Source organism: Pelobates fuscus, chromosome 5 (genome assembly GCF_036172605.1).
Source record: "Pelobates fuscus isolate aPelFus1 chromosome 5, aPelFus1.pri, whole genome shotgun sequence".
Taxonomy (NCBI): domain Eukaryota; kingdom Metazoa; phylum Chordata; class Amphibia; order Anura; family Pelobatidae; genus Pelobates; species Pelobates fuscus.
Genome location: NC_086321.1, coordinates 367,926,263 through 367,952,454, shown reverse-complemented (window position 1 = coordinate 367,952,454; position 26,192 = coordinate 367,926,263). Strand labels below are relative to the sequence as shown.

The 26,192-nt window shown below is 42.3% G+C and overlaps 2 protein-coding genes across 2 annotated transcripts in view; one reads left to right on the top strand and one right to left on the bottom strand.

Moving 5' to 3' along the window:
* GNA13 (G protein subunit alpha 13) overlaps positions 1-26,192 on the top strand; it is a 598,177-nt gene that overhangs the window by 455,438 nt on the left and 116,547 nt on the right. The window lies entirely within an intron of this gene.
* Positions 1-26,192, bottom strand: part of LOC134611835 (WD repeat-containing protein on Y chromosome-like) — a 54,200-nt gene that overhangs the window by 22,459 nt on the left and 5,549 nt on the right. The window contains exons 3-14 of the mRNA XM_063456094.1: positions 20,287-20,554; positions 19,845-19,988; positions 19,366-19,488; positions 16,448-16,619; positions 15,688-15,734; positions 14,843-14,980; positions 13,730-13,918; positions 13,237-13,428; positions 12,432-12,692; positions 7,997-8,161; positions 6,500-6,649; positions 1,870-2,054 (exon numbers count right to left, since the gene is read on the bottom strand). Coding sequence (XP_063312164.1) covers positions 1,870-2,054; positions 6,500-6,649; positions 7,997-8,161; positions 12,432-12,692; positions 13,237-13,428; positions 13,730-13,918; positions 14,843-14,980; positions 15,688-15,734; positions 16,448-16,619; positions 19,366-19,488; positions 19,845-19,988; positions 20,287-20,554 — 2,034 coding nt within the window. The remainder of the gene's footprint in view (positions 1-1,869; positions 2,055-6,499; positions 6,650-7,996; positions 8,162-12,431; positions 12,693-13,236; positions 13,429-13,729; positions 13,919-14,842; positions 14,981-15,687; positions 15,735-16,447; positions 16,620-19,365; positions 19,489-19,844; positions 19,989-20,286; positions 20,555-26,192) is intronic.

Below are 26,192 nucleotides of genomic sequence, written 5' to 3'. Positions count from 1 at the left end.
CCATGCAGACCTAACACAGTCTACACAGACCTCTCATAGCATGCTGGCCCAACATACCATGCAGACCTAACACAGTCTACACAGATCCCCTCATAGCATGCTGGCCTAACATACCATGCAGACCTAACATAGTCTACACAGATCCCCTCATAGCATGCTGGCCTAACATACCATGCCAATCTAACACAGTCTACACAGATCCCCTCATAGCATGCTGGCCTAACATACCATGCACACCTAACATAGTCTACACAGATCCCCTCATAGCATGCTGGCCTAACATACCATGCAGACCTAACACTGTCTACACAGACCTCTCAGAGCATGCTGGCCTTACATACCATGCAAACCTAACACAGTCTACACAGATCCCCTCATAGCATGCTGGCCTTACATACCATGCAGACCTAACACAGTCTACACAGATCCCCTCATAGCATGCTGGCCTTACATACCATGCAAACCTAACACAGTCTACACAGATCCCCTCATAGCATGCTGGCCTAACATACCATGCAGACCTAACACAGTCTACACCGATCCCCTCATAGCATGCTGGCCTAACATACCATGCAGACCTAACATAGTCTACACAGATCCCCTCATAGCATGCTGGCCTAACATACCATGCAAACCTAACATAGTCTACACAGACCTCTTATAGTATGCTGGCCTTACATACCATGCAGACCTAACATAGTCTACACAGATCCCCTCATAGCATGCTGGCCTTACATACCATGCAAACCTAACATAGTCTACACAGACCTCTTATAGCATGCTGGCCTTACATACCATGCAGACCTAACATAGTCTACACAGATCCCCTCATAGCATGCTGGCCTTACATACCATGCAGACCTAACACAGTCTACACAGATCCCCTCATAGCATGCTGGCCTAACATACCATGCAAACCTAACACAGTCTACACAGATCCCCTCATAGCATGCTGGCCTAACATACCATGCAAACCTAACACAGTCTACACAGACCTCTTATAGCATGCTGGCCTTACATACCATGCAGACCTAACATAGTCTACACAGATCCCCTCATAGCATGCTGGCCTTACATACCATGCAGACCTAACACAGTCTACACAGATCCCCTCATAGCATGCTGGCCTAACATACCATGCAAACCTAACATAGTCTACACAGACCTCTTATAGCATGCTGGCCTTACATACCATGCAGACCTAACATAGTCTACACAGATCCCCTCATAGCATGCTGGCCTTACATACCATGCAGACCTAACACAGTCTACACAGATCCCCTCATAGCATGCTGGCCTAACATACCATGCAAACCTAACACAGTCTACACAGATCCCCTCATAGCATGCTGGCCTAACATACCATGCAAACCTAACACAGTCTACACAGATCCCCTCATAGCATGCTGGCCTAACATACCATGCAAACCTAACATAGTCTACACAGACCTCTTATAGCATGCTGGCCTAACATACCATGCAGACCTAACACAGTCTACACAGATCCCCTCATAGCATGCTGGCCTTACATACCATGCAAACCTAACACAGTCTACACAAACCTCTCATAGCATGCTGGCCTAACATACCATGCAGACCTAACACAGTCTACACAGATCCCCTCATAGCATGCGTAGCATGTAGACCTCTCCAAGAACATACCGGTCATTATGTCTAATGATTGATTAATATTATAAATACAATGAACAGATTATGCGGCATGGGGAACTAGCGCCTGCTAGTAGTGGTAGGATTTGCAATTTACTGACCCCTGGAAAGTCACTGCTAGCTTATTCCTCCTATGTATTGACCCAGCACAAATATGGCACCATGGCTGTCCTGAACCTCTGTTAAAGAGCAGCTCAGTACCTGCTGTAGGGGCACTTCCTCAGGTACAGATAGACCCTCTGAGTTTCCACGTTCCAAACAATGATTTCCCCATCAAAGCTGGCCGTGACCAGGAGCCCCAGGGAAGAGCAGAAGTCTGCAGTCAGTATATCCTCTTTGTGAGGATGGCCCCCTCGCCATGACACATCCGCTGAAACGTACATGTTCTGTGGGCACAGGAAACACATTTTAAAGGACAGATATATTTAAAGGGCTCTCCTACACAGCAGCAGGAAAACCCATAGAGACTAACCGTCAAATTCTAATACTGTCCGACATACCTCCCAACATGAGGTTTCTGTAAGTCAGGGACGGGTGGGTGGAGTTTTGAATGTGCGTCACCAGTAACGCGATGCCCCGTCACTGGTGATGCCCATAGTGGCATGGTCTCATTCAAAAAGGGGCCGGCTGGTCTGAGGAAGGGGAAGCCCCCAGCTATAAGGACCATGCAGGGAGCATTTCTGAATAATTTCCTGCATGCTCCTAGTGCCCGCAGCACGTCTAATGATGCACTCGCACACTGTTGCCTGGGGACCGTTCGCTCTTGTCCCACATCTGTGGGATGGCACCCAAAAGTCAGGACTGAACTGCCGAAAGCAGGACAGTTGGGAGGCACGCTGACCCAAGATGCATGCATATAGCTGAAGGATCCTGTCATATACTAAAGTTAGGGGATGCATTTATAAAAAGAATTCTATTTCCTTTACAAAACTTGAAAGGATAATTGTATTCACTTTTTTTTAAAGGTGACAGTTGCCCTTTAAGGTCTTAATTAAAGGGTAAAGTAATAGTCCTTATAGAATAGTCCTCAATAGACTGATTCCTAGTGCAGATGGTAAAATGGAGGTTAAATTTCAAGGACATACTGACGGGTACTTTGAATGTGAAGACATGGCTGAGACAGGCTAGTTTTAATGGCAGACAGAAGAAAATGCCAGCCGGCTTAGATAAGGGGGTTTATCTGTACTTGTATTGTGCATTTTTGTGCTAAGACATCTCAAACTCTGTTTTAGATCTTATCCTGCACAACATCAATACAGATCACATTATAATACGGTTCAGAGACTTTAAGGGCCGTATGAAATGTGATATTCACTGTGCACGGTGTTAATGGGAGCACTGATGTGAACCGAACAGTTATAGTCTGTAAAGCAAGTCCTGCAATCGAGTACAAAACATTAAACAGGGCCAAATATTATGAGAAACATTAAACAAAAGGCGGCCATTCTTCTGCATCAGTGAGGCAGTTATGTGAAGAAGAAAGCAATTTTCCAACTCTTAGATTAGCTCTCAGACAGTGAAGTACTTAAATGAAGTGATATTGGATGTATTTTGAGGTAATTTAAAGGTTGGTGGTGAGGAGCATTCTGGGAGTGGGGAAATGGGGGAGAGCGCGTTCTGCAGTAATACAAAACGTGTCTCGAGGGTTGGATTTACCATAAGGTAATAAAGCCAGAGGTGTAAAAGTTCAACTCAAAAAAAAATAAAACCCAAACAGATATCGCAAATATATGTAAATTCTGATCTGTGAATATACGCAGCGTAAAAACAGCCGCCCTGTGAATGTATGCTTATAACACAGAATCCGGGGATCAATGGACATGTACTTACAGCTCTGAATCAGTGGCTCTGTGATTATGTATTTACAGCACTGAATCATTGGTTCTGGGATTATAAATTTACAGCACTGAATCAGGGGCCGTGTGATTATATACTTACAGCACTGAATCATTGGTTCTGGGATTATAAATTTACAGCACTGAATCAGGGGCCGTGTGATTATATACTTACAGCACTGAATCATTGGTTCTGGGCTTATAAACTTACAGCACTGAATCAGGGGCCTTGTGATTATATACTTACAGCACTGAATCATTGGTTCTGGGATTATAAATTTACAGCACTGAATCAGGGGCCGTGTGATTATATACTTACAGCTCTGAATCATTGGTTCTGGGATTATAAACTTACAGCACTGAATCATTGGTTCTGGGCTTATAAACTTACAGCACTGAATCAGGGGCCTTGTGATTATATACTTACAGTACTGAATCATTGGTTCTGGGATTATAAACTTACAGCACTGAATCAGGGGCCGTGTGATCATATACTTACAGCTCTGAATCAGTGGCTCTGGGTATATACACTTACAGCTCTGAATCATTGGTTCTGGGATTATAAATTTACAGCACTGAATCAGGGGCCTTGTGATCATATACTTACAGCTCTGAATCAGTGGCTCTGGGTATATACACTTACAGCTCTGAATCATTGGCTCTGGGTATATACACTTACAGCTCTGAATCATTGGTTCTGGGATTATAAACTTACAGCACTGAATTAGGGGCCTTGTGATTATATACTTACAGCTCTGAATCAGTGTCTCTGAGTATATACACTTACAGCTCTGAATCAGTGGCTCTGGGTATGTATAACTACAGCACTGAATCAGTGGCTCTGATTATATACTTACAGCTCCCAATCATTGGCTCTGTTTACATATACTTACAGCACTGAATCAGCGGCTCTGTATACATATACTTACAGCTCTGAATCAGTGGCACTGTATACAAATATTTTCAGCATTGAATCAGAAGCTCTCTATACATATATTTACAGCATTGAATCAGCGGCACTGTATACGAATATTTACAGCACTGAATCACTGGCTCTGTACACGTATACTTACAACCCAGCACACAAGACTTTGGCAGCCCAGAAAACAGCCAAATATCAAATCTGTGGATAAAATACATCCATCACACTCAGGGCCGGATTAACATAGGGGCTGATGGAGCTGCAGCTCCAGGCCCAGGCCCATGGAATAGGCCCATTTAAAAAAAAAATCAAAACAAATAAAAAAAAATTGTTTACTTTTTTTTTTTTTTTTTTTTTACACACTACTCTTAAGTCTTCCTTCTGACTGGTATTTTAAGGCAAAGCCTGTATTTGAGGCTGCCTGGCCGTGCTGGTATTGCAGTATTACCAGCAATACAAATGCAAATATTTTTCTCCGTATAACCGGAGATTACTCTGCAATCCCAGCACTGGCCAGTAGGGGTCACTGTGTATGGAGAGAGGCAGGGATAGGAAGTTACAGCATATCCCTCCCTGCCTCTCTCTACTCACTAATACGCAGGGGAGCAGCTACACAGTACAGAGAGTTCAGACAGCTGCTCCCAGCCTGCAGAGACAGACTACAGCTCAGGGAAGTGAGGGACGAGGGGAAAGGCATCAGGGAGACATGAGACACACAGACACTAGGGGACACTGTGAGACATGCGGACACAGACACATGGGGATGCTGTGAGACATAGGTAGACACATTGGGACACATGTCTCCCAGTGTCCCCATGCCTCCCAGCCAGTGTCCCCATGGCTCCCAGTGTCTCCATGGCTCCCATTGTCCCCATATGTATGTGTCCCCATGTCTCCCAGTGTCCACATGTCTCCCAGCCAGTGTCTGTGTCCCCATGTCCCTATGTCTCCCAGCCAGTGTCCCTAGTGTCTCAGTATCCCCATGTCTCCCAGTGTCTGTGTCCCCATATCTGTGTCCCTAGTGTCTGTGACCCCATTTCTCCCAGTGTCCCCAAATGTCTGTGTCCCCATGTCTGTATCCACAAGTGCCCCATGTGTCTCAGTGCCCCCATGTCTCCAAGTGTCTCAGTGTCCCCGTGTCTCTGTGTCCCCATGTATCCTAGTGACACAGGACACACTGAGACATGGGGACACTGGGAGAAATGTGGACACAGACACTGGGAGACTAGGGGACTGGGCGACATGGGGACACTGACACTGTGATTTATAGGGACACTGATGCCAGGCTGGCCTTCCAATTCTTTGGACAGACAAACACCCTTTTTGGGCATGTTCGCCCCTTCTGGCAGTTCTGGTCATGTGATTCGCATCAGTGGCCTACTCTTTTACCCCGCCCATTGGCTTCCTGCTTTACTGGACACTGCTGTTGGTATGGATTTACTTGAAAGATGAAAGCATAAATTAGATAAAGAGATTAGCATAGAGTATGTGTTTTCTTATAGCTGCATCCTTTGAGTTTCCCTCCAACACCGTCAGATACATGACGCTTGGGAGGTATGACTGTTTTAGTATTTTTCGTCGATAAGATTCTGTAATTAGGCCCCATCATAACTGTCAGCACCAGGCCCACTGGGCTCTTAGTCCGGCCCTGATCACACTGCACGCTGACAACAGACGTGTTGAGCTTCTCTCTTGTAGGCATAGCCCGCAAGGAGAAGCATGGATGTCCCTTCCCTCCTTCACCAAGTTGTGCTCTCCCAGTCATCCCATCCATTTCTGGCCCAGCCCCATGCACAGACACTGGCAGAGGTGCAAAGCTAGGGAGGACCTGAGTTTTACACCCTCTATAGTAGCTCTGCTATTAAGGCTGGACTACAGCAGACACTGACCAAGGCTCCTGGTATTTATCTCTTCCTACCAGCCCATTTAACCTCAGAAAAAGCATATTATAAGTGCTGAATACAGGCGCCCCCTACTGGAGAGGTGCTTACTTTGCCAAACGTTTTTTTTTGTAATAATGATTTGTGAATCAGCAAATAAATATTTGGGAAGATGAATGATCTATTAGACTGACCTCCATGTTAGAAACATCATATACGACAATTTTTCTGTTCCATCCCACGCTGAGCAATGTGTGATCACGGAGCGGCAGAACGCAGGTAATCTCTGCTTCATCCACAGGCTGAAGCCGGTGTAGATTGTGACCATTCTGAATATTCCAAACCTAGCAAGGACATCCGCAGCTCAGATCAATAACCAGCTAGTAACATATGCCAATATCCAATCAATAACCATCAATATTATCAATTATCACTGAGTATTCTATGGTGATATACCCTGATCAATAACCTCCTAGCATCCTATGCTAATATAACATCAATAAACATGTAGTACCCACGCTAACATAATCTGATCAATGACCATCTAGAAAACCATGGCAATATAATCTAATCAATAACCAGTTAGTGTCATATGGTCATCGATCAATATCCAGCTTATGTCCTACAGTATTATAATGGCATCAACATCCAGCTAGTATCCTATTGGTCGCACTACAACAGAGAGGAGGTTTGGTAAATAACTTTAAAAGACTTGACCAGTAGCATAAGGCATGAAACTCTGAACCTAGATAATATAAATCAGATCGCTAGGCAAGTACATTGTTGGTATATGTTAATACAATCTGATCAATAATACTAGAGTTCTAAAAAAATATAAGCTGATAAAAAGAATATATATATATATATTAACAGTGTCAACTTTGTTCAGTTGTATGGCATTGATATTTAACGCACATTCAAGTAGTATTAGAGAGAAGGGCAGTAGAAAAAAAAACCAATGTGGACAAAAAAATAATATAATTTCTATTTCACTCTCCACCTTTTTTTCTGGGTGGAGAAGAGGCGAAGGACTTATGGACAGAGTTAAGGGAGGAGGAGAGGAGAGGAAAGAAAACCAAACGATGACAGAATGGAGGTAAGGTAAACTTGGAGCATGGAGAAACCAGAGAGAGACAGGTAGATGCTGGGAGAAAGCCTCGACCTTGGAAGGACCACTAAAGGTGTCTCCATGAAGTGGTCTGGGTGCAGTGACTCTGTCCTTTTAGCCCTGCAATCCAAAACAATGTTGCTTACTAGATACGTCAATGTTTTGATTGAAAGGTTAGACATGCCTCTAGTAGCTCTCTTCCTGGCAGAGTTTCACTTGGTCATGTGACGTTCAACGCCCATGAAGACTTTGAACATCAAATGAATTCAATGATTCCCTATGAGAAGTAATTCATTAGCCACACACAAGGAGCAAAAATTGGGCAAGAAGACAGCAAGCGACGCTTCCAGGATGTTGTTGCGGGAGGAGGAGCTGGTGGCGGCATCGAGTGAGTCTTGGGGCATGAAAAAAAAGCTATGTAAAACCTTTTTTCACTAATTTTTTTACATGGCAAAATGGGAGGCCCTGAATCTAACTAGGGATTAGGACACTCTAGCATTAGGAATGTATGTTGGTTTAGTGTTCCTTCAAGAATTATGAAATAATGGTTGCATAGCGGTAACATTTGGCCTGCTATCCATACCTTTAAAGTTCCATTCCTGGCACCAGTAATAAGCTTCCGCTGGGATCGGTCAAACGACATGCATGTAATCTCTTCACTTCCGTGTACATTGTTTAGTAGGAGGCATTTAGTACCGGTTTCTACATCCCAGACAGCAATTGTTGAATCCTCGCTGCTCGTTATCACCTAGAAAAACAAGGAAGCTTACTTATTGAGAACACACTACAAGTGCTGCTTTCAACACCAAGATTCACACTTACACGACTCCATAAAGACTGTGGGGGAGGGGACGTTATTCAAAACTTATTTAGTAATAATATCAGCGAAAACTTAAATGGTTGGTGGGACACTACAGGGTTCAAGTCCTAAAGCAAAATATGATATGATTGTCCACCGAGTGCCAATTATCTCCTTCCATTAGCAATACTAAGCTAAGCACTGATGTGCAGAGCCAGCTTATTGACTGAGAACATCAGCTTAGAGCTCTCAGCTAACACGCATCTTTCTGCATCGCCGCTTTGCGCTCAGTGCAACTTCCAGGGGCACAGGAGGATGCAACTTATGTCCCATGGACCACAGATAAGTTGGCAAACCTTTCTCAACCAGTTTAACTACTTACCCTGGCTGGGAGGACACCAGGGTACTCCTAGCGCTAAAACCACTAGAGCGAGCTGTAGTTGTTATGCTTGTCTGTAGTGAGCTTGTGTGTGTATCAGTGAGCTTGTCTGTAGTGACCTTGTGTGTGTGTCAGTGAGCTTATCTGTAGTGAGCTTGTGTGTGTGAGTGAGCTTGTCTGTAGTGAGCTTGTGTGTGTGTCAGTGAGCTTATCTGTAGTGAACATGTGTATGTATCAGTGAGCTTGTGTGTCAGTGAGCTTGTCTGTAGTGAGCTTGTGTGTGTGAGTGAGCTTGTCTGTTGTAAGCATGTGTGTATCAGTGAGCTTGTTCACTGCCTGCAGCAGCAGGCGTTAACGTTTCCTGTGCGGCTTAGCAAAGGGCTGACAAATCCCAGGTGCCAGGGTGAAATTTCTAGTCACCATGGCAAGTGTGAGTATATATATATATATATATATATATATATATATATATATATATATAAAATAGAAAAATACCGGCACTCTAGGTCTTCCAGGGCTTTCTTCAGGACACATTAAAATGTCCAATAAAAAAGTATTACAAGATATGAATTTTATCTGTTGTTTACATATATATATATGTACTCACATATATACATGTTTTATAACTGCCCCCCTACTTTTGTCCCTGACCCCTCATGTGCCCCCTCTAAATATGAATCCTGGAGACGCCACTGGTCCTGACCCCTGATGCTATCACCATGACAAGATAATCTCAGTCATTCAATAATTAATCTTTTCCCAAACATACACCCCTGCACTGATGCCATCCAGTCTATCCTATCTTTATTTATTTCATAGTACACGTGGCTAATCCTTTGACTAAACACTCGCTGCTCCTCTGCATGCATCCAGTGCCATTAGAGTGTATAAGGGTCACAGTAGAATCCTTTACGCAAACATTTCAGAGTTAATGCCTTATGTCAGCTTGCCCTGGGGCTGAGTAACCGGCAGCATCCCTTATAATTAATTGGCACAGATCACAATGATTAAATGCCAAAACCCAGGCCGGACTTCAGTGGCACTCCCAAAGTTTCCCCGAGAAGCAAGTAAAAGCAGGTGAAATGTGAAATATATAAGGGCCAAGGGACGTGTCCCACATTTCTGAGTAAGCAAGATTAAGTTTAAATAGAGAGGTCAGAGTGGCTTTATTAAATAGAAGCTATTGACCTTATAAACTTTAACTAACAGATTGTGAGGACTGTACAAAAAGATCTGCATGTTTTAAGGTGAACAGCTGGAAAATAGTAAGTCAGAGAATTCTTCACAATTTCCAATCGAGTGGATAACTTTGAAATTTTTTTTAGCCACGTGTATAAAAATGGAGCATTTTACCAAAGTTCTCTCCACTGCAGATGCCTCTAATGCAGCGTTTCCCAAACCAGTCCTCAAGACCCACCAACAGTCCAGGATTTGTTAGTATCCCCACTGGAATAAAACAGGGAAATACATAAATCCTGGACTCTTGGTGGGCCGTGAGGACTGGTTTGGGAACCACTGCTCTAATAGGGGCAAGGAGATGACATTATATATACTGTTAAGAAAAATAGAGGTCCAGGCACTCCTTGGTTAAAAAGAAAGGTACTTTAACCCCTTAAGGACACATGACATGTGTGACATGTCATGATTCCCTTTTATTCCAGAAGTTTGGTCCTTAAGGGGTTAATGGAACCACAGCAACGTTTCGACCAAAAGGTCTTTATCAAGCTGATATCATATATACTGTTGTCTTCAGCTATACTTTCTGCCTAGATCACCACGGAAGAGTGTGGTTATTATGGGAGCGAGAGGTCCTGGTTCCTCTGGATCTGAGAGACCTGGCTGCAAAATAAATTTGTATCCCCTAGCAGGCATAGGCAACCTTCGGCACTCCAGATGTTTTGGACTACACCTCCCATGGTGCTTTGCCAGCATTGTGGGTGTCAAAGCATTATGGGGGATGTAGTCCACAACATCTGGAGTGCCGAAGGTTGCCTACCCCTGCGCCTACTGCTTTGCACGTGGGATCCGTTTATTCAATAGATGAGGAGACCCCATAAAAAAAGGGCCAATGTATTTTTTTAATGTGTACATTTTTACAGATTTTCTACAGTGAGAAAATACATGAGTACACAAGTGAGACATGTCACAAAGTCAATAAATTGTATTCCTTCCTCCCTCCCGCAGATAATGAAAGTACAATGGGTGGGAGGTTAAAATTTCGGTAGACTTGCTACAGTGTCAAGCAATGTTTTATTTGGAACAACTGCTCTTGTTGCATCATACCATTTTAGAGAAAAACATTTATTAAATAAAAAATATTTATAAAAACTGAACTACATTACTTGCAAAATATCTCACTAACATCCAAGAGATTTGTAGAACTAAACCGTAACAAGATAATGATAAGATACGATTAGCAGGCTAAGGGTTAAACAAGCTTTGATCATAACAATCAAGTCAAGTCGGTTTCTGGATAAAACACTCGCTCGGTTGTTCAATCAGCCTTGAAAAATGTCTATGTGGTTTTAAAAAAAAAGTTTTTTTTAATTTTTCCCGACTTTGCTAAAATGGAATGCAAATTCCCACCTCCAAATTGCTGTTAAATTGCCCCATTTTTATGAGGTTCTGTGATGGCAGCTGATCGCGGTTTATTATCCAGTTGCAGATGAAGTTGCTCTGAGATGCAGTAATCACTGTACCGTGCTAGAGAAGTGCATTTATTTTCGCATTTTTATTGCTGACTTGCCATGTTCAGGAAATTTGTGGATCACATTGAATATTGAGCAACTCGGCTGCCATTCTGTCTCGTTAGCTTATATTAACCTGCCCACTGCCAGAGGAACTATGAACACGCGCAACAATTTAATTCATGGATGCCCAGAAGAAAGTCATAATTCAGATTGGAAACACCAACATAGTCTGCAGAGCAGTACAATATGAAGGTGCAGTAAGAAGATATGTGAGACAGCTTTAAGTAGAAGTATAGGTAATCAAGGATGGTGTGTGGGAAGTTATATTAGCTGGGATCATCAATAAGATTATATAGAGTGTTAATTAGGTGGGCTGTGTGACCAGGTAAATTAATTAAGATCATGTTGGGGGTTATATAGATTTATAGGTAATTAGGTTGCAAGATGGGGGGGTTGCAAGTGATAACTTGTTTTAATACACCGTGGCTTTCAGTTGTACGCTAGTACTTGGAGATTTATAAACAAGTTTTTATTTTGATCTAAAACATTGTTGAGTTTATGATGAGTTCCATTGGTGCCATCTTTTCCAATTTGATCAGGATAGTTTATGGCACTGGAAAGCATTTCTGTCGATCTCCAGTCTTGGGTTTAAAGGGACACTCCAGACACATAAAGCACTACAGCTTGCTAAAGTGCTTTATGTGTGAAGAGGGTGTCCTCTTTTTCATAAAAATGTATAGCTCAGCTCAAGAGGCAGCAATTGCTTAGAGCACCTGCCTTGCAAAGACTTCTCATTGAGCTGCATTTGGAAGTCTGTGATTGGACAGCCACAGAAAGTTTCGGTGAGGTTAGAAGGGGAGGGCTGCAAAAGATTCAGACTAGAGATTTTTCCTGATTAGTTCCACAGAAATGTGGGTGTACATGAAAACTGCAGCCCTATACAGTATGTAGAATTTATATGGCACAGGAATGAAATCAATGCAGAAATCAAGGCAAGATTCATGACTGGTGAATGAATTTCCTTCCTATAATATATGAATGCTGCACAATATTGGGTAGAACTTTTCATAAATTGTCCATCAGCATGAACAAGGGGTAAGTGGCAAGGAAAGTATGGAGAATCTGACAACCTTTATCAGAACACACTTACCTGATGGAAAAAGCTGTTGTACAGCACTGAAGAAAGAGGAGCATCGTGGGTCACTAAAGTGTCCTCTTCTGGGTCGGCTTGGGCCAGCCTCAGCATCCCAATGTAATCGGAGTATGATACCAGCAGCTGGGGAGTAGTCTTTGGAACCAGCAGGAAAGGAAAGTTGCCCTGCTCATGAATCCGGCCAGGTTGTACACATGGAAACTTTAACACCAGAGTTTGCAGGCAGCTGTGCGAGAAGATATCCCATACCTTGAGCACCTGCAAGCAAAGATTCTACTAAGAAGAAATGGATACATCCAAGGATGCCTGTTGGAATGACAGACTTTCCCCAGTAAATGGCAGAATTAAAGTTTGCCCAAGTGTCAGAAAAGAGGAACTCTGAAGCTTATATTGTAAACATTGTGCATTGCAGAAGAATTTCTCAAACTGGCCACCATGTGCCATAGGATCTGGGAATTATTAATATTTTTTCCAGCTGAGAAAAAAAAACAAAAACTTAAAATGTTTATCATCCGTTAGCTGTGAGAACCAACCAGTGCTATTTACTAAGCCCTGAATTGTCAGGAATATCAGGAATTTTAAGTTCACTGGTCAATCCCTGGCATTTCTGATTTCTAAGAGTAGCTAAACTGAAAGCATAACTGGCTACTTTGACCTTTAATTTAAAATTCACTTTGAATTCTCACTTTATTGACTAGCCTGCACGTTTACTGTATAGCCACATCACTGTCAGATCACATTCACTTCTTTGTAGATAGCCCATTTGTTATGAGGCCTTACTGAAAAAAAAAAAACCACGTACCGAGTCTTTGGAGTAGCTGAATATCTGTCTCAGGGGTTCATAAATGGCCACATCCAGAATTGCCATGGTGTGCTCTGGTAGTACTGCAATTGGTCGACTTGGGACGTACTGATTCCATAGTCTGACTTTGTGATCTAGGCCCCCGGTAACGAGCAAGTTCATTGTCTTGGAATAGTCAAAGCATCGGACACCCTAATCAAAAGATGGATAAGCTCTGAATAACCGTTTAATATGTGCTGATCAGATTATTGCTATTTAATAAACCAGGGTTTGTTTACTAAACAATGTGAGTCATGTGAGTTTTTAGCCATCCTGCAAAATTTAGCTGCCCCCCCCTCTCCCCTCCTCTCCCCCCCCCCCCTCCCCCCCCCCATCTCTAACTACCAAGGTAGGATATACTTTAGTTCTTAACTATTTTGGAATACATACTGGTTGTAAACAGACTCTAGCTCTCGCTCTTTATTAAATAAACTTTCAGGTGACCACAGCAAACCTTGCTAATGTTCCAGGTGTAGACCTTTCCTTTCTGGTGGATGTCCATGATGACTATGGAGGATGTAGAACTGCCTGCCGATGTGATGAGGAGTTCCTGTTTCGGGATATATTGGAGTTTGGTGATGGCTTCTGGGTGCACATTGGGAATGGCTTGGTAGCTAAGAAGGCTGCTGTGATCTTTTAAGTCCTGGTAAATCAAAACAACAAAACAATGGTTTAATGCTCAACCAAAAATCTCTAAAAAAAAACAAAAACAAAAAACCTTCCCCTTGCCCGCCCCAAAAAGGCTTACTTTTTAAAATAATATCCAGCACTGAGGCCAATTCTCCCTGAGCCTGATTGGCCTTTGTGGACGTTACTCTTCGCTGAAGGGGGAGGGAGGTCAGGGAGCACAGAAGGGACATGTGCACTGGTGTCAGATGCCAACTTTGCACATAATTGACATTAGCCAGAACCAATTTATGGGCTGGTTAATGACGTTGCCAGAGGAGGAGTTACTCATCTGGCTGCTAAGGGTTTTATCTCTGTACATGCATTCTTTCATAGTGTAATTCTGTACAAACAGATTTCAGGCTCCATGGCCCTTGGAGTGACCCTTTAAAGTGACATTGTATAGGCATGCATTATCACAATCAGGAAAGGATGGCAAGGGGGGCACTGGTATAGAAAGGTTTGTGGACTGCTGCCTAACAGCACAGTAGCCAGACACTTCCTGGCTTTTCATAGACTTTAACTCTGTAAAACAATGTTGGATATCATATTGCATAAGTGAGAAAAGGGTTATCAACACTATATTGACCTGGGGAGGGGCAGACCTTTAGTTATAGGTAGCGGGACACTGTAGCGTTAGCAATACAGTTTTGTATTCCTAATGCTATAGTGTTGAGTTCCCATCACTCTCAGCCAGCCTTCTCTGGTTAAAAACAACTAGAGTTCTTGAGTGCAATTACTTTCTGCACTAATTTGTGTACACCCCTACTCCTTAATGGGTTTAAATGATCTTACAGTATATATATATATATAGATATATATATATCTATCTATATATATATATATATATATAGAGAGAGAGAGAGAGAGATTGATATTACTTGAACCTGCATTTGATTACCTGCATATAAATTTTGTGGGGACCCGGCTGCTGGGTAAAGGGTCTCTCAAACACGCCAGAGTTTGGTTTCAGAAGCCGTAGTAGATTAATTCCTCCGCTGTCGTCTCCCCAAATAAGGAGTGAGCGTTCTCCAGGAGACTACAGGAAAATACACGTTGATAAGCCCACCATGAACACCAATAGTTTAGCCTTACACTATGAAGGGTGGGGGTTCAGAATCTAGATTAGACATAGTAAAAAAAAAATAAAAAAATTGGGTGTTCTATGTCTGATACAAACTACATGCATTCCGAGATACTTCCAAAATTGGCATGATGCAAGTACAGGGGATCGACCTTATGTTATAAAACAAATAGTAAACATAGTGGAGTATATTCACTAAACGGGGAATTATGAAGAAATGACAAATAAAATGCAAATTCTAGGCCAACATACATTATTCCTCTGAAAAAAATGATATTTAGCTACCTTTCCAGCTTTTAATTCCATTTTCAATTTTCTTGGTTAAGCAAACACTATTTGTGTCTCTCAGTCTTGCTAAAGAGAGACTCCAAGCACATTTGAACCGAGGAGGCATCCTACCCTGACACCATAATCAAGCTGGCTGCACACAGTTAGCCACTTGCAACCCTAGCACCACCATTCTGTCTCCTCTTGCAGTAGAAAGAGACAGGTATTTGTGTTTTTGAATATTTCCCAGAAAACACTGCCGCACAGGTGCTCTATCATGCGTTAGGATGAGAAGCCTAGTATTTATCAAAGATTGGCAGCCACTTGGAGGAGAGCTGTAGGGTATGAGTACAGTTTGAAACATGCCCTAAAGGATCTCAGTGTTCATACAATACCTTTACATTATACCAATAGCCAAAGCAGGTTGGAACATGACTTAAACCTGTAAAGAACAATAAGGAAAATAAGCAATTCACATCTTTACATCTTTATTGTAAAAATAAACACACATGAAAAGGTGTCAAGGAGTCCAGTCACTTTTATATTAAATTATATCATTATATAAAACATTGACATTCACCCATTACTTGTGTCTTGTTTTCATGTGATGCTCAATTTTTTTTTTCTGTTTCATAAAAACAATGTATCAAATAACATCCTCACAATTTAAAATCGAGGCACAGCCATGGCACACAATGCAAATGAGAATGAGAAATAAAAACAATGTATCAAATAACATCCTCACAATTTAAATCGAGGCACAACCATGGCACACAATGCAAATGAGAAGGAGAAATAAAAACAATGTATTCTCTGTATGCTTTCTCTATTATGACTGCCGGTTGCAAATGGCAGAACTTACAGTGTTTGACAGGGAGCTAAACTGGAGGCATTCTGTACCAGGATTGAGAAGTGTTGATGTCTAATTCTAATAGTTTGCACCTTATAAATACAAATTTGTTAAACATGGGGATGAGTAAACATGATATTAAAAAGTGCAGAGCGTGACAGTTGGGATCAATATAAATAATATATTTATTTTTGGGGGGTGATTCCTTTTTTTATAGTGCCTAGACTTTCTTTTCGTTTTGTAAAGACTCTTCTTTAAAAACTCTTCCTCTAAGTCTGAAAGAGAATCTCTGAAAGCTCCCGTACCATATAAATGAAACTCTTCAAACATGTTCATAGTGGAGACATCAAAAAAGTGTATGTCCCGACTGGTGGTGGCCACAGCGATTTTGTGGACATTGGACATGTAGACAGCATCCGTGGTCCAGGATTTAAATCTCCTCTTGCCAGACTGTGCATCATGAGAATCGCTTGTGATCTAGCAGGTAAAATACTAATATATATTACTATAAGTTTCCTATATAAATGATGTAACCTAAAGTTAAATATTAAAGGGACATGCATCACTTAACAATTATTTTTTTAAACCAACAAGCAGGGCTGGACTGGGGAAACAAATTAGGCCCGGGCATTTTTTACTCACAGCGGCCCACTGAGGAGGGGGCGGGCCAGAGAGGGGGGTGTTTTGTCATCACCAATGACAAGCACGCCCCCTCTCAAAGTGTTGGTTCAATGCGCAGAACCCCGCTGAAGAGCTCTTGCATGAAAAAAAGGCCCTGTATTTGTTCTATGCAGCGCAAGCAAATGTATTAACATGCTTGCGCTGTGTTTGCTTGTGACATGTCTCAAGTGTCTCCATAAGTGGGATACCAAAGGACAAAAGTGTAAGGAACGCATATTGTACATGTGTTTAGAGCCTGCTTGTGGGATTGAGTGTGAGTAGAGTTAGTTCATTGTTGTGTGGTGTTTTGTGTAAATGTCGGATTCAGTTGTGTTGTGTTTCTTGCTAGGGGCTGTAGAGAGTGTGAGTGAAGGTGATGTAGCTAGTGTGTGCATAGGGGCTGTAGTGTACGTGTGTATAGATGATGTAGTGTGTGTAGGGGTTGTAACGTGTGTGTTTAGGGAAAGTAGTGTGTGTTTGCTTACAGGGGATCAAGTGTGTTCATAGGGGATCCAGAGTGTGTATGTCATTAATGTAGTGTGTGTAGGTGGTGCATTTTGTGCCTATGGGGGATATATTGTGTGCGTAGGGGATCTAGCATGTGTGGAGAACCCAGAGTGTGCGTAGGGGATCTAGTGTGTGTGTGTGTGTACAGGATTCAGAGTGTGTATAGGGATTCTAAGTGTGTAAGTGTGTAGAGGATCAATAGTTATGTACGGGATCTAGGGTGTGTGTATATGGGATGTAATGTGTGTGTGTATAAGGAATGTAGTGTGTGTGTCTAAAATGTAATGTGTGTAGGGGTGCACTGTGTGTGTGAATGGTGCACTGTGTGTAAGGGGTGCAGGGTGTGCAATGTGTGTGTGTAAAGGGTGCAGTGTGTTTGAGGATTGCAGTGTGTGTGTGTGTGTGTGTGGAGTGCGTGTGTGGGGGGTGCACTGTGTGTGTGAAGGTTGCACTGTGTGGGAAGGGTGCACTGTGTGTGTGAAGGGTGCAGGGTGTGTGAGGGGTGCAGGGTGTGTGAGGGGTGCAGGGTGTGTGACAGGTGCAGGGTGTGTGAGGCGTGCAGGGTGTGTGTTTGAGGGGTGCAGTGTGTTTGGGGTGATGTGTCTTGTTTGGGGTGCAGTGTGTGTGGTGTTTGGGGGCAGTGTGTGTGTGTTTGGGGTACTCTGTGGTGTTTGGGGTGCAGTGTGTGTGTGTGTGTGAGAAGTGTAGTGTGATGTTTGGGGTGTGAGGGGTGTAGTGTGATGTTTGGGGTGTAGTGTGTGCATGTGAGGGGTGCAGTGTGGTGTTTGGGGGGTAGTGTGATGTTTGGTGTGTAGTGTGTGCATGTGAGGGGTGCAGTGTGGTGTTTGGGGTGCAATGTGGTGTTTGGGCTGTAGTGTGATGTTTGGGGTGTAGTGTGTGCATGTGAGGGGTGCACTGTAGTGTTCGGGGTGTAGTGTGATGTTTGGGGTGTAGTGTGTGTGTGTGGGGTGCAGTGTGGTGTTTGGGGTGTAGTATGATGTTTGGGGTGCAGTGGGGTAAAAGTAAAAAATATGTATATGTATTTTGTTTATTATTATTTTTATTATTATTATATTTATGTCCCCCCCTCCTTGTTGCCAGCCCTGGTGGTCCGATGGGAAATCCCTGGTGGTCCGGTGAGGAGTGACCTCTACCCTGTAGTTCCTGGGGTAGAATTCACTCTCGCGAGATCGGAGCATTGTCACAGTAACCACGGCAACGCTACAACCTCCCAAGAGGAACCCGGCGGAGCTGCAGGATAGATCTTCTCCGGGTCCTCTCTCTGGCCGCATCTCAGTGCCTGTGGGCCGGTGAGGCGATAGTTTGTCTCCCCCCTGGCCCATGGAGGCACACAGCAGGGCCGGCGCTCTGATAGCAATGATCTCCCCTGCCGGCCTAGGCCCATGGCCATCACGGCCCACCAGGCATTTGCCTGGTATGCCTGATGGCCAGTCTGGGCCTGCCAACAAGCAAACACTTTAAAACAAATAAACAAACCAAAATAAAGCAAGAAATACTTTGAAAGCATGTCATAAAAGTTATAAACTTGGTTGGCACGCCTCTCAGCTAGAATTCTAGAGTTTTACCCCCCCCCCCCTTCTTATTCACCCTTCCCAGTTTAAGTCCAGTCCATTAACGACAGAAACAAGGCATCCTTGTGCAGCAACAGGAGATGCCTGTGTAAATCACACTGATTAGATCCCTCTCTTCCTTCCCTGTCAGGATGTTGCAAGGGGAAGAGATCTTCCAACCGCACATGTGTAAATCAATTCCAAGGGATAGGACACTGATTGGTTAGATCAGTATCTTCTCTGGAGTGAGTGTGAAAAAAACCCCCCACAAAAATATGAAAAAAAAATCTTTTTTTTAAACTTGCAAAGTGAGGCAGCTCTCTCATTTGAAGTGAAATCTTTTGAATGAGACAATTGTCTCAAAGTGTCGCATGTCCCTTTTATTCTACATATGCCACAACAGTTGTTATTTTTTTTTTCTCCTTTAGAATGTAAACTGTGATTCTGTCATACTATCAGAAAGTTTCAGTAATTATATAATGTACCTCATAATTCCTTTGTGGGTGCAGGTCAGAGCTCCACACAGTGAGGACCCCTCCTTTACTAACACTCACAAACCAGAGGGGAGGAGGGTGCGTGATCGCCAGAATCCTGCTCGTTGGCTCTTGCTGGAAAAAAACAGAGAGAAATCAAATATTCTTTATTATTACAGTCAATACAATTATGTCCAACAAATACTTTAAAGGCTGTGGCAGCCGTTGAATGATACTACAGGCACTTGACCTTGACTGATTATTGATAATATAATAGCTTGCTTGCTGAGATATGGAAGTGCGTGACTGTTGCACTCAATAGAAACCAGACATGTCAACAGTAAAGTCCTATGACCAAGTGGCATTTGGGATAGTTGGAATCTGGAATATAAAAGACTTCATAGCAGGTCATTGACCTTAACCGCTCTAGAAGGATATGTTTGGGATAGATGGAGTGGTAAAGTAAGAAAGGGATTGTGGGAAAGGCAAACCTTATTACGAAGACAGAACTTTATCACAGGTGGCCCCAGGAATGTTGTCTTTCGAGCTACAATGTAATCCTTCTCCTTGTATTGTAACAGCATGTATGTACAGAACTCACTCCAGTCAACATACCCATCGCAAGATGTGTCAACCTACGAGAAGAGACATTTACAGATAACTTAGTCTGTCGCTGCCCAAGCAGAGCTAATGCCTTTATCTAATGGGATTTCATATCATTAACATGTATTGGAGTTATTCACACAGCCATATCCTATGTTGAGTGCTAGGGTCAGAGTGATAATCCAGCATTGACTTTCTTGAACGTTTACGATCATCTGCTTGGGCCAAAGTCAACATGGATCTCAGATCCAACAGTAATTCAAACAAGAAAGGCTGACATGATGCTTTATGAAGCACTGACATGGTTATGAATAGCAGTGATAAAACAACCTTGTTGAAAAGCAGCTGCATGTGGTCATCCCAGTACTCTGATCCAAACAGGTCCGACAGAACATTTTGAAATTCTCTCAGAGTCAGATTTCCCTCCCGTTGCACTGTCTCCTTTGGCTTGCGTCTGTTCAGTGAGGTTTTTTGAGTCCCACCTGCGTCATCCGTCTCAGCTTCCTTCAAATTATGTTTGGCAAAAACTTCTTCCAAAGCATACAGGTCATCCAAGCGAAACTTTTCCTCCAAGCGAATGTTTTCATGCTGGTCAAAGCTGAAAAGACATTGATACAAAATGTGGAACTTTTCCTAGACTGTATGCATCTGTATTTAATAAAACAATAAGCAGAGAAAAATATCCATCAGACATGGAGGATTTCTGTGTGTTAAATACTCACCTTCCGTCTTTACAATTAGATTTTATCGTGTTTATTCACTTAATCGGGAGTTAAACTTTCGGCAAATCATGATTTTTGCTGTTCTGTCAAATTGATATCTAATTGTCAACATACATCGGTTGCTTGTTAAAAAAATACTTACTCACTTACTCACAGAACTCTATCAAAAAGTGTATTACCAAAACATACATTTTATATCTGGTATCATCCTTTCCTTTAGTGTAGATTTATGCAGTTTGTCATAAATACTAAAATAAGGCCATTTGAAATTAAATATTTGATAATCCTCTTTTAATAAAAAAAGTCTTCATAATTAAGATTTAAAGGAACACTCTAAAGGAAAATGAAATAATAAAGAATATATATATATAGATAGATATTCTCTTTTCAACATTAGAGTGTTCCCTTTTAATCTACAGTCTCTACTCCATTGTTAAAATAAAGAAGTTGAATAAATCCATTACATTTACCGGCAATCCCACACCGGGATAGACTCCTTGCTGCAGCTCAATCTGCCTTCTGTGAGTTCTTCAGGATTTATATAGAGTTTGTGTGTTTATGTGTAGTATTGTCAGCATGTGTAAACGCAGTGTGCGTCATTGCGGACGTGCAGCACATGCCCAGCAGTCACAACACTCTGCCAGTCAGTTGCTTATAGTGGAGCAGTAAATTCAATACTTGCTGTGCAAGTTGACGCTGAAGGTGAAGACCTTCGAAAATCAAAGGTCCTAAGGACGAAATGCTATAGTGGCTGTCTCTCTTACAACCACCAGAGGCATGTACTTAGACAAATATAAGCTCTGTCATTTGTCATAAAAGGCAAAGTTTGGTACGAGTAAAGGCCCACTATCAATGTACCAAAACCACTGTGCTCAGATGCAGTTGTTTTGGTGCTTAGACTGTCCCTTTAATATGAACCAGCACAGAAACGCTCGCAAGCCTTAACCCAAACAAAGCCTAGTAACATTGACTCAAATTTCTAATTAATGACAACAATTTCCTGCGTTTCTTAATTATTCTCTCCAAACCATTAAGGGCCTGCATTTACCGTTTCACGGTTGAAAGAGGTTCTTCCTCGTATATTTTCCATCCACTCTTTTTCTGGCTTGTTTTCATTAGTGTGCTTTGCCCCAAACAGATAAATAAACCGGAAAGTGCCAAGTCTTATGGCAGTCACACAGCAGGACCTATCCTGTGTGCTCAATTTCAGCATTAAAAATGCAATGGCAGGCAGGCTACCTGCCTAGATCCAGAACATGTAGCATCTGGCTGGTATGATACTCTATCAATTTGAGAACGACAAAGGGCTGAAATAAATACCAGGCTCAATGGGTCGTGATGAGTTCTTAAAGCAAACAGACTTGAAAGTCCCAAGATGACCTTAGAAGTTAAGGCTTTGATGATCCTGAAAAGTCCTGGTTACATGCTGGTACCAGAGACGTAGTGAAGGTTGGCAATCCACTATTCACAGTAAAAAAAATGTAGTCAAAGAATTGGAGACCGGTGGACCAGTAATCATGGGTTTATTGATGATTAACTACCCAATGAGATGATGCGCTCAGTGGACGAGAAAGACAAAATCACAAATATTCCATGGAACGTCATCAAAAAGGTATGTACAATCGCTATTTAAAAAATTAACACGTTCCTTGCCAAAAAGTAGATACACTATGGTTAAAAATGTCCCCAACGAGGCAGGTGATTAGAATACATTTGGGCCTTATGACCAGTGGAGCAAACAAATAAATAATAATGTAATTATTACAATTATCTATGTATATGGTTTTTATTTATTTGTGGTTGAAGGGAAACGCTCCTTTTTTTGACGTGCTTGGTATGCACCTCAAAAGTTTCCCATAAAAAGTGACATTAAAAAGTATATTAAGAGTTTCATGGTGTGTAATTATAATTAGATCATCTTAGACACGCCAGCAGACCTGTTTCCCTTAGACATCCTCCAAGAGTGGCACTCACACTACAACTAATGATTCTGGGTGGAGATATGCAAATACATGACATTTATTTTAGCACATGTGTGTCAGTTTTATACATTTTATACTGAAACAAAATTAAAGGTAAAAGAGGTCAGCTGACTTATATGTTGCAGGTAACACTCTGCTGACCTTTAAGGGGAACTGCCTCTTCAAAGATTTTTTAAAGGAAGACTCTGGGCACCATACAAAGTTTAACTTTAAAGATAACATTGTTATGTTGCCAAGGGGTCCCTGGCACTGGCTTATCTTTAGGCACTAAGCTGTTCATGGTTTAACCCTAAAGTCCAGTATTCATTGCCCTCTCTAACTAAGATTCTTGAAAGAGAAAGCTTAGGACAGGGATGCCACTGATTGGCTGAGGGCATCAGCTAAAGGTCTAAGCCAATCAGTAGTACCCTATTCACAAAACAGCTTGAGAAACGTATGTATCTTTCTCAAGCCGTTTTTTGAATGGGAGCTTAAGCTGACACTCTCCACCAATCAGCAACACCCCAGCCCAGAATACCATGGCCAGAGTGATTAGGTGCTGGATAACGGACTTCAGGATTAAAACATTTGTTAAAGTTTTAACCCCTAAAGATAAACTGGCGCTGTGGACATTCTGGCACCATAACAACTTCGTAGTGCCCGGAGTGTTACTTTAATATTATATTTCCCTATCCTGTAGATTTAACAAATGTTTATTTGTGAGTTCTAAAAAATGGAATTCGATGTAAAAAGTGTGCTTTGGCTATGATTCCCCATTAAAGAACATATGGTGGAGGATTTTCTGTTACATCGTGCCATAACAATTATTTTTACTCTCCCCAGGCAACAAAGCTATCTCAAAACCTGTCTGCCTAGAAGAGCCGTTCGGGTTATTTAACTGCATAGGTAATTATAAACAACAACTGTATTTAAAGGGATGCCCACTCTCCAAATCACTAGGATTTATTAACACTGATGAATCCTATAACTGCCTGGCTAGGGATTCCGTCTATGACCAGAGATTTCCTTTGTAGAACCCCCAAGCGCACATTTTCTATAGAAAAGGCAGGGAAATGGAAATTCTCAACGAAACTACCACTAGACATCTGTATCTGCGAAATGTTAGCTAAGGGTTAATACTCTGTACTTGCTTGATGTGCGCATTCAGCAAAAAAATAAATAAAATAGTAATAATAAAAAATAAAAATTAAACTGCAAACGGGGGCAATAAAAAACAGTAAAAATTTGGCCTGGAGGGTTCTCTGTGGTCCTTTCATATTTGACGGTGTGTTAATATTAGATTTTCTGAAATACGAAGTCGGAAGCATTGGGATTATACAACCCAGCCCCCTATCTGCCTCCCCCAAATTCAATACAAGACCCTGGTTTCTATAACAACAAATATTAGGCTATTCCACCTCTGCTCTCTGGTTAAAACAGGATAAAGGTAGTTTGCTTTCCTCGGGATGTACACACAAAAGGAAAGAACATTTTGTTATAGAAAGATAAAAAGCTTCAGGATTGGAGGGTTTCTTTAATTTTTCCTTATTTTTTTTTTTTTCGCCTGTTTTATTTTTAACTCATTACCACCTGCAGACACAAACCAGAAACAGAACTGCGGGAGAGCGGAACGTGAACAGCGATTAGGAAAAAAAATGATTTTAACATTATTTGTTTAAACTAAGCATCGTATAATTCATTTAACTTCCTTTGTCAAAGACTGCCAGAGTGCAGATTGTGACCGTTCTGCAGTAATTAAACATAAAATCTTTATTCTTGCGTAACTGTTTGCGTGCGTGTTACAGTTTGGAGATATTTTCAGCTCCGGCGTTTCAGAGGTCGGCTGTCATATCAATGTTTCAGAAACATAACCCCTTTGTGTTGATAATGTGTTTATTATTGAACATAAATCTGTTTTGGCATAGTACCCTCGCAACTTACAATCTAATGCTGCCATCAGAAGCACAGAGAGATACAATGATTTGAGTTTAGAGAATCAATAAGCTCATAAGACAACGCAAAGATTCAAATGAATCTGTCATGTCATTTGTATTTAGCATGAAAAATTATCAATCAAAAACTTGTAAGATGCTTTATTTGTGTTTTTTTGCTTCAAACCATTTTAAAAACTTTGGAGCAGGGGTGTTCATGTTGGGTTGGTACCGGTACCCGAAGTTGTGATCTTTCAGCTCTCGGAACAAAGGGAGTGATGTTAGCAGGGTCCCAAGCATTCCCAGGGTCTGGGTAACAGGTACACAAGGCAGTCCCAAAGACTCCAGAAGGTCGGGTGCCGCGTCCAGCGACATAAGGTTATGTTTAGTTCATTTGTGGTTCACCAGTAGGGATCCCATTGTTCACCATCTGTAGGGTATTCCAGCGTTTCGTAGTTGACAGGTGACAGGTCCGAGGGACTTTCACCAGATCAGAGTGGTTCTGGTAAGGTCTTGGAGATGTGAATCCTCAAAAGTCAGGGGTGTCTAACCCTTTAGAGTCAGCAGAATCTGCATCTTGTCATGGACAGTCACACAGCGTAGGATGACATTTCTCACCATAGTGGGGGGGGGTGAGCTCTTGTGGAGCCTCTGATGCAGTAGATCCCATCTATGGCGTGTTTCTTGGCAGTGACATGGGGTAGGATTGTAGATAGTAAGCACCTATCATAGTGCGGCAATTCTTCGGTCGAAAACCGCGATTGGTATGCCCCGAATTTTAATATGAGTATGGTGCTGCCGTTCTTCCAGAGACGTCATTTGTGCGCTGTCAGTGCCTTTTTTCAGTTTGAAGTTGTTGGACCCAGTCCCTGAGAGATGGCAGGTTAGATTGAACATTTGTAATCTTTTTCTCTGCCGTTTGCATTCTGTCTGTGACTTGTTTGATGTCGGCCTAGACAAGGGATTTCCTTAAACATATTCCAGGGGTATTCCCCACTGGACCTGAGAGTAGACTCTCAGCAAAAACATTACATTGCATTGGCTCTCAGGTCCAGGGCACTCCCACATAAAATAGGATAATCCCTCCCCTGTGCCTGGGAGATAATTGAGTCAGGAACTGTACTAAACTCAATTATTCTGAGCTTTAATTTTTTCCTGAAGTCGACAAAGATGCGGTCCAGCTTGGACATGATACCAGACTGCTGATCTGGGGAGCATGTGGCGTCTGCCATGATGTGTGTCTCCGTGCTAGTCGTCTGTTCACTTGGCGACACCTCTTGGGCCATGTAGCCTCCCAGGAGTGGACTGGGATCACCCCCGCCGGTCCAAAGAGGGGGGAAACGGGGTGCCGAGGGGAGTTGCTGGGGCCCAGGATGCCTCTCCTGTCCAGTTTGTCGCCAAGGCCGCACTGCAGAAGTCGTTGAGGCAAAATGTAGCTAGCAGCCACTCCACAGTGGATCAGCTTGGTCAGGGTAAGTGGGATCTCAGAAAAAACTTGCTTAGAGAGGGATTTGCAGTAATTAATCCCACTTTAATTGAGATCCTACGAGGAGCTCTCTTACAAAAACACGACCAGCTTGCATGGCGGTCAAGCCCCGCCCTCATAGTGTTCCTTTAATAGT